Source organism: Neophocaena asiaeorientalis, unplaced genomic scaffold (genome assembly GCF_003031525.2).
Source record: "Neophocaena asiaeorientalis asiaeorientalis breed wild unplaced genomic scaffold, Neophocaena_asiaeorientalis_V1.1 scaffold112, whole genome shotgun sequence".
Classification (NCBI taxonomy): domain Eukaryota; kingdom Metazoa; phylum Chordata; class Mammalia; order Artiodactyla; family Phocoenidae; genus Neophocaena; species Neophocaena asiaeorientalis.
Genome location: NW_020175413.1, coordinates 320,021 through 334,455, shown reverse-complemented (window position 1 = coordinate 334,455; position 14,435 = coordinate 320,021). Strand labels below are relative to the sequence as shown.

The following is a 14,435-nucleotide window of genomic DNA, read 5'->3' as shown; positions in this document are numbered from 1 at the left end:
CGCAACGGGAGAGGCCACAACAGTGAGAGGCCCGTGTACCGCAAAAAAATAAAAAAAATAAATAAAACAAAAGAAGATGCAAAGATGTTATCATAAAAGAAGCATTAGATTGTGGACTAGAATTTTAGATTAGATTTGGCTGTCTCAATTAAATCTGAACACTTTGACATATTCCTTTATTAAAAAAAAACTCTACAAGAAAGGCATTATTGTATTTTATATACTCATTTTGCATAATGCCAGGTTATTATTATTAGTTCCTTTTACATTAAGCCATAATAATTCAGTTCTGGTTCTAGATCTTGTTCTGTTTGTTTTGATTCTATACCTGACCTTAGGATGGTGGTATGATTTTCTTTTCAAAATTAACACATATTTAAAGCCAATGCTTAGCATTCTTAAAAATAAAATAGTAAACTGTAATTCCTATAACACTGAGTTGTATATAAGTTCACACCTACAAAAGGTCAGTGGCCAGTATACTCTTATTCATTCTAACATTTCTTATTGGTGTTTCTCTTTTTTGGTTTATAGTGGGCACTCAATAAATATATGTCATATAATCCATAACTTAAAAAGATAATAGCCATGATACACTGAAAGAAGAAAAAAGGCTATAAAAGTGACAGCAACATAAAATGAGAAGGCTATGCCATTTAATAAAATAAAATGCATTTAATACACAGCATAAAATAAAGAAGCGAAGCTGTAGCTAGAGAAACATAAATTTGGGTTCCTATCAAGCCAAATTCCCCTAATATGAAATTTTAAAACCTTTCCACTGAAGATTAAACGCTTAGCCTCAATTTAAGTATGCAATGTTCAATAAAGCAATGCCAATCCAATTATGTATTTTTCTATTTAGCATTTCCTAAGAGTTTACTTCTATTTCTACATGTTTTCAATAGCATGTCTAGAAAAATTATTTTAAAATAGAGAGTGTTGGGGGAGGGATGGATTGGGAGTTTGGGGTTAGCAGATGCAAACTATTATATATAGAATGGATAAACAACAAGACACTACTGTAGAGCACAGGGAACTATATTCAATATCCTGGGATAAACCATAATGGAAAATAGTATAAAAAAGAATGCATATATATGTATAACAGAATCACTTTGCTGTACAGCAGAAACTAACACAACATTGTAAATCAACTATACTTCAATAAAAAAATAATAAATATTGAATAAAGAAAGAAAGAAATAGAGAATGTTGAGGTGTTGTTATCTGAAGAACATTCTACCCACACATGCCAAGAATACTGAAGGATCTGGGGCAGATTTCAGGACCAAGACAACAGAGATCCCTGTTTCGACTGAAAATCTAGAGAAGCAGGATGCCGGACAATGTAAGTATAAGAATTCTTCTTATTTCTAGTAGTTAACAGTGAGCACTTATTACAATTCACCTTTACAATGGAGGTTCTACCACATATAATATTTAACATAAACCCTCCAAGCAGGTTTGAAGTGTGCTAAAGAAGCTATCTCAAAGAATACCAAATGGCCCCATTCTGCCTTTTATGTATGTAGAAGTGATTTCTTTTTACAAAAGAATCTATGCAAACCCCTCAATATAGTATACATGCACTTGTGTGCTCTATCAGAGAAAATACCCAAAAATTCCTTGAGATGAATTTTACCGCCAGATTCAAGTCACATGCCCCGTTACAAAGACATACCAGGAATCTGATATATCTATAGTATTCACAGATGCAGATATATATTTATGGGGCTCTGCATAAATCAAATGCCTATGAATAAAACATCATTTAACTCTACAGGAATTCAATTCCAATTTCAGAAGTAGAGTATCACTAAATCCCTCACCACTGTTGAAAAAAGAAAGCAAAAAAGAAACACTTCTCAATAATAATTTCTTTAATATATTATATTCAAGTTTTTAATCAATGTCCAATCAACTTCAGCCTAATGTTTATTTTCAGACACAAAAATGAAGGTAATAAGGGTTTTCTAAACGTCCAATTTTTAGTATAACCTGGTAGGTGTGCCACTTTCCACTCCGATGAATGGAAACATACAGCGCGACAAAGCATGCTTCCACTGAGACAAGAAAATACCTAGACCACAGTATTTGAAGTCAAATGATATAGCCCCCCAATCCTCCATTTCTACTGCATGAAAGAAAACTGTTCAACATCTCATCAAATAGCTGAAACCTTCAAGCACCTACAAATGTTCTGATCAAAAGATCGTCTTTGCTGTTGAACCAAGAAGATACTCGGGATCCATGATCGATACCAATATTCCAAATCAAACAGAAGATTGATTATAAAACCCAACCGAAGTCAACACTTTCATACTCAGCCAGTGACATGGAGGCAATAACGCGACGCAAAAAGAAATCATGTAGTAACAAGGCCTGGTTTGAAAACCTCTTTAGCAGTGATTGGGAAGAGAAAAAGGTTGGTACCCACCTGGGATCTTTCTGAATGCTATCGATGGACGGGGATCTGGCCAAGGTGCCTTCGGGAGGGAGGGCAGGGCCGGATTTGCTGTACGGAGACTCGACGGAAGGACAATACTGCAGCTGCCGGTAGGGGTCCGCGTAGCTGGAGGCTGGGCCGGCGGCGTAGCTGGCCCTCTGGAAGGTGGCCACGGCAGCGCTCTGCGGGCCATGCTGGCTGCCTGTGCGCTGCAAGGGGACGGAGTCGACACCGGGGGAAGACGGGGCTAGGACAGGAAAGTAGGGACAAAGTAAAAAATTGAGGACCTGCTCACAGAAACGGTTAACCAGGTCTAGGCAGGGGGGAAAATTACACACATACAAAAACAAAAAAAACAAGGGTTTGAAAGAATAAAAAAAAAAATTCTGTCATATTTGAACTAACACATTCGATGTTACCCATTAAAGTGATAATTAGCATGCTATTTCAGGAATAAACCTTTCCACTCTAGGGCGAAAACGCATCTGCGGTGTGTTTGCTGCTTACCAACCTCCACGAGGTTTGTTAATCGGAAATGTAAACTGTGCGGAGCTAAAACCCAGAAGAAATGTAAGGAACATCTTCTAAGGAATCATGTACAGTGACTTCTTTACTGTTTAGGTTGAGAAAACTCAGAAAGTGCTCGCTCAGGTGATGTTACGTTAATTCTATTCAGGGTGTGGAAGAAATTTAGTAATGTGGTTAATTTCTCCTAAATAAAAGAAAATAAGGCAACGTGAGAGGATGTGTATGCATGGGGGTGGAGGTGGACACAGGTCCATAGTTAGTACTCGAGCATTAAAAGCAGGACTGTCCTAGTTCTTGTAAAGTTTAACAAACACCCACAGGAGTTTTATATGCCTCTTTCTCAAGTTGAGCTGTCATAGTAACAAATACATTTGGTGAAGGGTGGGCACGGGAGAGGAGATGAAGACCTGTCCAACTGCAACACAAACAAAATAAGAAGCTGACTTGGCTTTTCCAGAAGTATTTGCATCTTTTCAATACGCTAAATTGTTTGGAGAAGATTTGACACCAGTTACTAAAATTGGTTTGACTATTTCCAAACTGAATTTCAGTTTTTTGTTTCCTTCCTGGGTTCTTTGGAGTTTGTTTCCTGTCATTATTTTTATCTGGTTCTCAAAAATACTTGACGTCTAAGGTTTAGTTGACATATAAAATGAAAATAGCATCTTCCATATTAATAGAATGCGACCTGTTATTAATTGTTGTGATATTTAGCCATGATCAATATTAGATAGCACCTTTACTTTCTAGCATTGTAGATCGGAATATATCCCCAATACAGCCAGTGTCTAGATAAGGCCGTTTACCATGCAAGCTCTACGTGGAATTAGTTTCCGATTACGAATCACACCCCACAACTCGGACTTTCTGAGAGCTTCATAGTGGATGGTGATAGAGCTTATTTTATCCTCTCTCTCATTAGAAGACATATGTGAAATCAAATACAAAAGAAATTATGTCACATTGAGGAAACAATGTTAATGTTAAAAGTTAAGGATATCCTGTCGAAATGACAAAAAGTTGCAAAGTGAACTGGAGAAACATATCCTAATATGAGAGCTGATTTTAACAGAGTTCAGGGCTTCTTATTCCAATGAACTTTTAACACTTAATCTTATAATAACCAAAATTAGGAGACTAGGCACTGTGACATGGTGAAGACCAGAAAAATATTTAAGAAAACTTTCTAAACAAAAAGTGCATATTTTCCCAGAAGAGCAGTATTTTGAAATGATGAGGGCTGCCCTGATGGATTAAGTTTCAAAGTCATTGGATTAGACTAATAAACATTAAGTTCACAACTAGAAAATCTGTCTTACGTCTTTAGGCAATTTATGGAGCATTTAGATTGTCTCCAAAATTTTACAAGCATGTCTAATTAAAATTCATGTTTTAAAATTTATGAACAATGTGCTTTATGTCATGGGGACAGGGGTTAAATTCAGGCCAGGCATAACCATGCTCTTGGAAGAACAAATGCAAAGAGGTAAACAAAATTTCATTTTCTAGAAGAGTTGTGAAAAGCCAGCCAGCAAATCAAGGGCAAACGGGGAAAACTAACTATAACCTGACATTTTTCAGATAAATGCATGTTTTCCATTCAGGAACTAAATATCTGCACTTAAGCTTGCTGAAAAGGGTTACTAATATCAGAAAAAAATCCTTTTCTATGCAAAATTATTTGTTATCAGTACATTAGATATAGTGATTAACAGGAAGGGAGGGCAAAATGGCAGAGATCAGGATTTAATAATGAAACGTGAAGAAACACTCTTGTTAAAAAAATGATAATATATTGGGCTTCCCTGGTGGCGCAGCGGTTGAGAGTCTGCCTGCCGACGCAGGGGACATGGGATCATGCCCCGGTCCTGGATGATCCCACATGCCGCGGAGCAGCTGGGCCCGTGAGCCATGGCCGCTGAGCCTGCGCGTCCGGAGCCTGTGCTCCGCAACGGGAGAGGCCACAACAGTGAGAGGCCCGCGTACCGCAAAAAAAAAAAAAAACGAAAAAAACAAAAAAACAAAGAGGATTATGAAATTTAAGACGGGTAAACAACTTCCAGAAAGATCATATTTGAAAAAAAAAAAATCGCAATCACATTTCTGTCACTTGACAAATGGCCTTTCAGAAGTATCATTCCTGAAGCCATAAGTTTCAACTTTTTTAGGTCACAATAAATAGAGTACCCGATGAGAATTTCAAAATATAAAATTAGAACTCAAATTGATACTGTCAAATTCAAATAAATTAGAGACTGATCAATGCAAGGAAAATAATGCAAAGTAGCAATACAAATGGGGAGAAAAATACACTATTTTAAAGGGTAGGTTATATGATCATATAGAAGAAAATGCATGAGAAACGAAGAGATCTCAAACTAGCCATCGGTAATGTAACGATGTAATACTTTCTGTTTTTTTAAGCATGAGGTAAAAGACTGATTTCAACACGTTAAAACTGATTTCTCCCTTTTTGCCTTGTCTGTTCAGACTGCGGTGTGTTTGATGCAGACTGTGGCTCTCTATTAATACAGATAAGCCGATACCGCTCACACGATTAAAAGACTTTTCTTTAACACAAATTTTCCCTTAATTTCTGTCCTGTTATACTCGGTTGGCCAAAAAGTACGTTCGGGTTGTTTATAAGATGGTACGGAGGAACCCGAAATGACGTTATGGCCTACGTTTTCTCTCATTTGAGTTTTAGAGCTCAGTTGACCAAATCACCCACCTTGGAGGATTACTCTATTCAACTGAACTTTCTTATGGCAAACATTTGAAGTAAAAGGTGCTTTATCAGCTCTGTAAACACTCCTCTCTCTTCTCACCTGCTCTGCAAACAGCCCCTTCTCCCCTCAATAAGCTCTTCCAACTCAATGAATCACACTGCTGGTCTCCTTGGGGAGAGTTTAAAAGTAGCCTCTTCAGCAGTTGACCTGATACTTCGCCTTTTCACGCTGCTCGTGAAATTATCTGTTTTCCGAAGAGCTACACAAATAAAGGTCTAGTGCGTAAAGGGGGAAAAAAAATAGATGTTTTATGTGTTGTATTTTGTTTGAAAGAAGGGAAGGGAGATCCTTTTTAATAAAAGCAAACATTCTATTTTGATGAGGATAGATGGTTACATGCATTATTTACTGACAATGGAAAAAAAGGAGAACAGAATAAAATACAAGACTCTGGCACATGAAGAAACTTGGGAGATGGAATATAAAGTAGGGTTCAACAGAAGAAAGAAAAAACATTTATTTTTGTTTTCATATTATTTATCTTTGCTTTTATATATATTTGTACATAGAGAGATATGAAAACATAAAATACTTTTACACATGTTATAAAATACAAAGTAAGCAAACAATAAGCTGATTAAATAGCATTCCTTCTGCAAGCTCAGAAAATAAAAATGGCTTAGGTGACAATGGGTCCAAAAACATGGCCTATATACCTTTAAAGTTATTACTTAAATAATAACAACTCTATCATTTCAGGGATGAGGAACCTTCACCACCCAATCCACTATATTCTCAATAGTATTATCATCTAGAACTGAATTATACATGTCTTCCAATTTTCTGCACTCTGCACAGGTTGATCCAAGCTGAGCTCAATGGAAAAATATTCAAGGGTAAATTTAACATAATCTTTTAACTTCATATGTCATTATTTTTGTGGGGGGGAGGCATTTAATGCAGGCTTATTATTAGTGTTGAGGTTGATTACTGGTGTTGATGTTGCTGTTTCTAAATTTTATCGACTGTTCCACCAGCAAACACTCTGTTCTCCTTCAGCCGTAATTACTTTGTATTTACACCATTTTAGGTGAATTGATATAGGTAAGCATCTGGAAGCTCTTCTTGGTTTTAAGATGATATTTATCACTGGGCTCATTAAAAATTTCCAGTTGGGTAATCATGCGCCCCTGACATTTTAGATTTAAAAGAGGTAAAAATTTTAACTAAGAGGTTACGGAGGATCTAATTTGACTTACTCCAGTGGGAAGCAATCATTTTTACAATTTGAAGTAACAGCCTTTAATAAGTAATAAACTGTTAATATTACATCTTTTGTGGACTCAAAAGATGAATTTCATTGAAAATGTTATTTATATTTTATTGAAGAATAGCAATAAAATTTTATGAATGTGAAGGTTCTATGTCATCCCTCTATAACTTTACGAAGTATTGACTCTTACTGCAGAAAGTTAAGTTTTTTAAAAAATGCTTTCTCCATATGCGCAAATATTTTCATCCCATTCTTATTTCTTGTTATGTTGCAATATTTGTCAACCTCCTAAGGATATTTAGCAGGTTTTTTTCTTGCAGCGTACCTACGCTAATTCATTCTTTATTAGAAGCTGACACATTCATCACAGAAAGCTTGTTTTCTCCACTCAGGATCACATTTATTCGAAAGGAAATGCATGTGACTATCAACCCAGCCGATGTTGGCCATTTTTGCTAGTTTAGAAAGATGTGTTTGGGGGGTTGTCAGAGTCAAGTATTTACGTTCATCAAAGGACTCCTAAGTTGACAGTCATTGATACGTTTGAGCTTGAAATAAAAATCTGTGTCATCTTGATAGACTTTAGCATGAGCAAATCCATGAGAGTCACACGTTCTTTGTCTGGCCGTGTTCCTTATTATATAAGCTCTGTTTGGACAAGGCTTATCCCGGACAAAAGGTATATTCTATTTAAACCGACGCCCAGATTAAAAGTGTGCCTCTTTAAATTTTCATTGTGCAAGAAGTAAAGACTCAGACGTTGGGTGGATTGTCCTGGAAGAGCAGGTGGGGATATTAGCTCTACTGCCCCACTCACTGCTCAGTGGCCTGGTCTTCTGCTGCAGCCACAGCATCCTGTCTCCTTGCGCAGGGAGACAGCACGGATGCATCTGATAAGAGGGTCCCCTCTGGGGAGCCCTGTTGAGTGGCGACCACTACGGATTCAGGAAGTGACCCTTTTATGTTCTCTCATGCTGCTAGATATCTGGGGCCACCATGCTGGCTCCTGTCTCAGTCCTGTCCTGGTGCCCCTAGGGGCAGCTTCTCTACTGTCTCTGCCACCCTACAAAGTCACAGCTGGGCCCAGGGAGGCTGGGGTGGTCATCCTCCAAGCCTGCTCCCTTCTGCTGGGACAGAGTGGGGGAAAAGGTCTGTGGTTCTTGTTGCCAACTAAAAGCTGGTACTTGCCACCTGCCTCTACAGGGATGAAATCACAAGCTGCTGCGACCGCTGACCTTCAACACCCCCTGAAAGGAGTTCGGGGTGGAGATGAGGAATGCTGCCCTCTGTGCTCTGGGTAAAACTGGCAGAACAGGTCTTCAGGTAGTTAGATACTTTCAGGGGAAGATTTTATGAGCCCACTTCCTGCATCTCCTCATATCTAGAAAAGCACTAAAATCATTAACGGTGACGTCTGCTCCTGGTGACTAGCAGAAACCTTCTGCAAAAAATATGTGCTTGATTGCATGTATTCCCCCTTCACCAAAATCACATCTATACTGACCTTCCCCCCTACCTCTTTGGACCAGTTCCTCAGAGCTATCTGAGATGCTGTCTCCCAGGCTATAGTCCTCATTTTGCCCCAAATAAAACAACTCACACCTCTCACGTTGTGCCTTTTTTTTTTTCAGTTGACATTGTCCAGCACTGGCTGGGGTGCCCAAGCAGGAAGGGTCAGAGCTAGGTCTGGGGTGCAGGCAGAAGACCCTCTTCAGACGATGCTCCCTGACACAGCCATGGCCCACAGAGTGCTGGCCCAGCTGAATAAAATCCGATTGATTTCTTGTGTCTGAGTTGTGAACCCTGTTGTATGTTTTACCATCCACCACCCTGGAGTGGGAGAGGGGAGAAGTGGGATTTGTCAACCCAGATTCTCTAACACGCACACAAATGTATACAAATGCATGTACGTAAGGCTCTGACATTATGGTTAGGAAGCTTTTTGGTTTGGGAAAGGCTCGAGGACCTTTTTGAACACCCAAAGGTAGACTGTGCTTCTTGTCTGAATCGGGATCTAAGTCAGTCTTCATAATAAAGTAACAAGGGTGAGAGGGTAACTATGGCGGCCAAGACGGAGGGATGGAAAAAAGATGGCGGTAGGTTGGGTATAGGGGGAGAAGATAACTGAGAAATCGCCTTTGGAGGGGAAGTTTAGGGAGCTTCAATCTGTCTCATCTTCGAGGACTACAGCTGTTCCCTGCTCTTCTCGGTATAGTCATCTCAGTGTGTCTCTCAGCTCTAGCACAATCTATAACTCAGGATGGCCTTAGTGGTGTTTGGAAAGGGAGGCCCAGGGATGGGGTCAGCATGGGCCTGAACAGGGATGGGAGAGAAGAGTGGCCACGGGAGATAATGCCCGGGACCCTGAGGCAGGTGGAAGCAGAGCTGAAGCACTGAGCGACCAAGAGTGGGTACTATTCCACAGCCCCACTCCCTGCTGAGAAACTAAAGGATGACCTGGGAGAGCGGCAGGAATCGTATATAGTGCAATCTTGAGTTACATGTTATCTAGGAAAGAAACGACAGTATGTTGTTCTGTGCTTTTTTTTTTTTACAGTTAAGGTCATTTTAATTTTGCAATTGTATAAAGAGGAGGGGAGTGTTTTTTCCCAGTTTTTCCTGTGAGAGGAAAATACATATTAGTAAGTAAAATTATTTCAGTTTAGTTGAATTTGTGCCAAATCTAAGCAAGTGAGTCAGGCATCCAAGAAACTAATTTGAATGGCTGACCTTTCAAAGGAGTTACTTTTGAGCCTCTGAGTCCAGTGTCACCAGTTGAGGGATGTCCTTTTCTCTTTTGTAATGATCCTGCTTGCTTAATTTTGAATATGTTCTATTTTTTTGGTGCTTTTCTTAATACTCTGTCTTCATTTTTGTCTGGAATATTCATTTAGCCTTTAATATATTACCTTCCTTTACCAGTTATTTTGTCCTATTTTAGGTCCTTCTCTGAAACTAAAATGAGCATGTGTGAAGACAAAGTTGGTTTAAGCTTCTTTGGACCTGAAGCCCATCGAGCACGTGCTTTGTTTTCAACACAGGACACAGGAAATCCTCACGCTCTCTAGATGAAAATGGGTATATATTTATTTTTATAGTTATTTATTTATTTTTGCAGTACGCGGGCCTCTCACTGCTGTGGCCTCTCCCGTTGTGGAGCACAGGCTCCGGACGCGCAGGCTCAGCGGCCATGGCTCACGGGCCCAGCCGCTCTGTGGCATGTGGGATCCTCCCGGACCGGGGCACGAACCCGTGTCCCCTGCATCGGCAGGCTGACTCTCAACCACTGTGCCAACAGAGAAGCCCTTTATTTTGTTTTTGAATGATGATTTTTACAAATGCAGGGTCAACCAAGATGACTGTTAAGAGCCCAGGTCCCAGGGCAAAACTGCCTGGGTGTGAAGCTTTAAAGACTGGCTCCATACCACCTGTGTGACCTTGGGCAGATTACTCAACATCTCTGTGCCTCAGTATTCTGATTCGTAAAGTGAGCATCAAAATAGCATCTCTTTCATAGGGCGGTTCTGAGGATTAGTAAATACGTTCAAAGCATTGAGAACCATGGCTGAAAGTGGCAGACATGTTATATGCTTTGTCATCCTGTCTCACCTGCTTGATGCTATGGCACCACCTAGTAATTGCCAAATTGTTAAGGCCAATACACTTGACTTCACTCCCAAGTGGGGATTCCCTCAAGAGCAGCAGGTGGCCTTCAATTCCCCTGCCCCACTCTCCTGGAAGTATCCTCTGGAAATGCTCTACAGATGGAACTGAAGGACCTCCGGCCAGTGGCCTTACTTCACAGCAGAGAGGTAAGGCTGAAGAGCTGCCTTGGCCACCCATCTGAGCCAAAAGCCAGTGACCCCGGAACAGTTCAGGTCTAACAGGCCTCGTAAGAACCTGTCCTCTTCTCCCAAGGAATTAGGGTATTTGCTCTGACTCTGGACGCTTCTTAAAAGTCTGTACCAGTGGTGGCACGAAGTGTGGGGTGTGTATAGCACAGAGGATGTGAAAAATAACCCTCTGGTTATAGAAAAGCAATCTTTTATTTTTTTACTTTATTTTTTTGGTTGCACCGCACGGCTTGTGGGATCTTAGTTCCCCGATCAGGGATCGAACCGGGGCCCCCGACAGTGAGAGCATGGTGTCCTAACCACTGGACCGCCAGGGAATTCCTGGGAAAGCAATCTTAAAATGTTTCTTTATTGAAGTTTAATCTTGCCTTTACTAGATATAATTTAATACTATTGTATAATATGTATGCAATTTATAAGTGAGAGATATATACCCGTATTAAAAGCATTTTCTCAAACATGTGGGTTCTGATAGAGACAGTTCCTGGAGGTGCAGCGTTAGCTGGGAAAGGGTAAGGACTTGAAATGAATTCAGGATAGAAATAGGGAGTAACCTGAGCAGGGGTGAGGGAGAGAGGGCTTGTGGCTTTATGCTTAGGAGCTGGAGAGGTGGCTTCTCCCCACCTGTCCCCAAGAGACCACTCATGGACTTCTGTAAATTTCCATAGTGTTGTGGAAATCAGCATATTTCCTCAAAAGTGCCTCAAGTTCAAAGATGCGGGCAGGAAGGGTGTCTTGGGCATCTGGATGGCACACCTCAACAGATCTCAGCCAGGACAGAGGTTACTATTAGTGGGAAAGGGCTGGACAAACAGACTGTCCCCTCTGAAGCACTCAGAGGACACTCCTGCCTTCTCTCACAGGAGAGATAGGAGAAAAACACTCATTTATTCATTCAGCCTGGTTCTCCACTGATGGCTTAGAATGGGGGTCAGCAAACTTCTGTAAAGTGCCAGTAAGTAAGTATTCTCAGCTTAACCAACCATATGGTCTCTGTCACTATTCAACTGGGCTGCTGCAGGGTGACAGCAACTACAGATGATCTGGAAACAAAAGGGTGGGGCTGTATTCCAATAAATGTTTATGGACTCCGCAATTTGGATTTCATATGACTTTTACATATCCCCAAATATTATCCATCTTTTGACTGCAAACCATTTAAAAATGTGATAATCGTTTTTAACACGCAAGTACTACTACCACAGGTGACGAGCTGGATTTAGACTGTGAGCCATCGTTTGCCAACCCTTGGCTTAGAGAAAACACTACTTTTGTTGTCGTCATTGTTTTTTTTTGTTGTTGTTAAGTGTGAACATCAGTCCTGTTCCTTAATTTGAGATCGATGAATGAAATATTTTTTTTCCTATTGTAGCTAATTTTTCATTAAACCTCCTGAAGTTTATCAACGAGAGCTAATTCTAAAAGCCTATGAATATGGAACAGAGAATCAACATAATCCCTTTTGTTGTCAGTTTTTCTTCAAGTTAGATATTGAATGTCACCGAGATTGTTATCTTTGTCTTTTATAAGGAGTGGGTGGAAATAAAATTACCCTAGTTAATAATATGCAACAAGCTAAATGTTAAAATAGCCCAGCCTCAGACTGGAGTAGATTTAGCAGGCTGAAGGTGAGAGAAACTCTGACAGAAGAATAAATGGGTATTCTTTCTACCTAAACTAAGATATGTACTATTAACACTGGATGGCATTTATAACGTCAAGAGTAAAATCAAGGAGTATTTTGTGCTTTTCTTCCTATGATGCAGTGAAATACTGAAATGTAAATATCAATAATCAGCTAGAAAAGCAACGTAGCTTGCCTGGATTTCAAAACATATAAGTTAGTATCACAATGAAGTTTAACAAAATTGCTATGATCTACTTCTTGGGAACTGGAAGTTACAACAGTCTGAAGATGAAGTGCCCGGTGCCAAGGCCTGGACCAGAGCTTCCACATCCCCATACCTCGGCCCCTGCCCGGGATGATAATGTGTATCATTAGAAATGAAGGAGACAGCTCTACTGTCTGCAAACCGGCAGTATAATGTTTTCTAAGCTAACTTAGCCATGGGAGGCTTTAGAGGAAGTGCAATTCTCAGTATCTTCTTAATGATATTGATTTTACAGTTAAGATAAGTATGCTCTAGCACATTTAATCATGACATTTGACCAGTTATTTTGCAAATGGCTTCATGTTCTGGAAAACACTTGTCCTTCTTCACATGGCCTAAGGCTGTGTCAAGTTAAAATATATATTTAATCCAGGAAAGCTATACAGTTGAACGAACCATATGCAATTGCCAATAACTGACTTTTCAGAAATAATTTCATAGGATTCAACCTAATAGTGTGCATGAAATAAATTCTCAGTTGGCTTTACAAAATATGCTACATTTTTTAGTAAATATGCTTCCTTCCCACCAAGCTTGCCAAACAGGTAGACTGTGTCATTAAAAAAAAACTGGACAGGCCCGCCCCTCTGTGGACAGGCCCACCCTCTGTGGACAGGCCCGCCCTCTGTGGACAGGCCCACCCCTCTGTGGACAGGCCCGCCCCTCTGTGGACAGGCCCACCCTCTGTGGACAGGCCCGCCCTCTGTGGACAGGTCCCCCACTGGGGTCCTGAATACACACCTGTGCTCGTGCGGTACGTGCCCGTGTGTGCTGGCGGCAGAGGGTCCCCCTGGCTCTGGCTGAGACTCCTCATGGGGGGCTTCTGATAGACGCGGTCTTCATAGATGGGGTCTATGTGGTGCTCTGGGGACTGCAGGGCTCGCAGCTCCGGGCCCAGGTGGCCGTGCTGGCTGCTGTATGAGGCCCGGGACCCAGCTGAAAGGAATGGACAAGGAGACAGTAAGACCCAACCGACATTCAAACAGAACTTGTTTTAACCAAGACATATTTGAATCTGGGGGGGGCAGGAATGTTGAACTCTGCACAAAATCAGATGAACGGCAGGAAGAGGTTAAGCTGATCAGCTTATCTGCATCACCCAGCTGCCTTGCTTTGCGCCCAAACCTGATCTCTGTATAAGGATGATAATGATTCTGAGATAAATGCCCATTGAACAGGGCCAGTGAAACAGCATCTTTCCCAGCCTAACGAATGTAACAGGTTTCCTCATTAAAGAGATCAGTCAGACTGAAGTCAAACCTAAAAAACTCTTATTATCCCTTAGTCCTTGCACCTGAAATTTTACGACAGGCATTCTTATTTAAAACGATGAGCAAATGCATAAGCCGTGGTGGCAAGCCATCTTGATGTTGTTCCTGAAAAATGGACCAGAATTTGTTCTCTCATCAGCAGTTTTTCCCTGGACAATGAATGAACCAAAATGTTCGGACTTACAGTAGTCTAACTCCCTGAGAGAAGCAGATTTTAAAGAAAAAGGTTTTCAAGTTACGTTTTCCTTTACTCTTACCCTCCAAATGGAAGGATCTGCGTTTAGTCTACCTTCCTCTGAAACAGTTCAAATGGTTGCCACAAACTGGTTTAATTTATAAATCGAGGCTACATAGCATTTGCCTGTAGTGGTCGTAAATCCTTATTTGTGTCTTTTTTTTTTTTCTTTTCTTTCTTGCACTGTATAGGGAGAGGTGTGGC

General features: G+C 40.6%; 1 protein-coding gene across 1 annotated transcript in view; it reads right to left on the bottom strand.

The window, feature by feature from the left end:
- The window catches only part of CTNND2 (catenin delta 2), a 427,936-nt gene that overhangs the window by 360,351 nt on the left and 53,150 nt on the right, over positions 1–14,435 (bottom strand). The window contains exons 5-6 of the mRNA XM_024767199.1: positions 13,467–13,661; positions 2,441–2,696 (exon numbers count right to left, since the gene is read on the bottom strand). Of these exons, the coding sequence (XP_024622967.1) occupies positions 2,441–2,696; positions 13,467–13,661 (451 nt within the window). The remainder of the gene's footprint in view (positions 1–2,440; positions 2,697–13,466; positions 13,662–14,435) is intronic.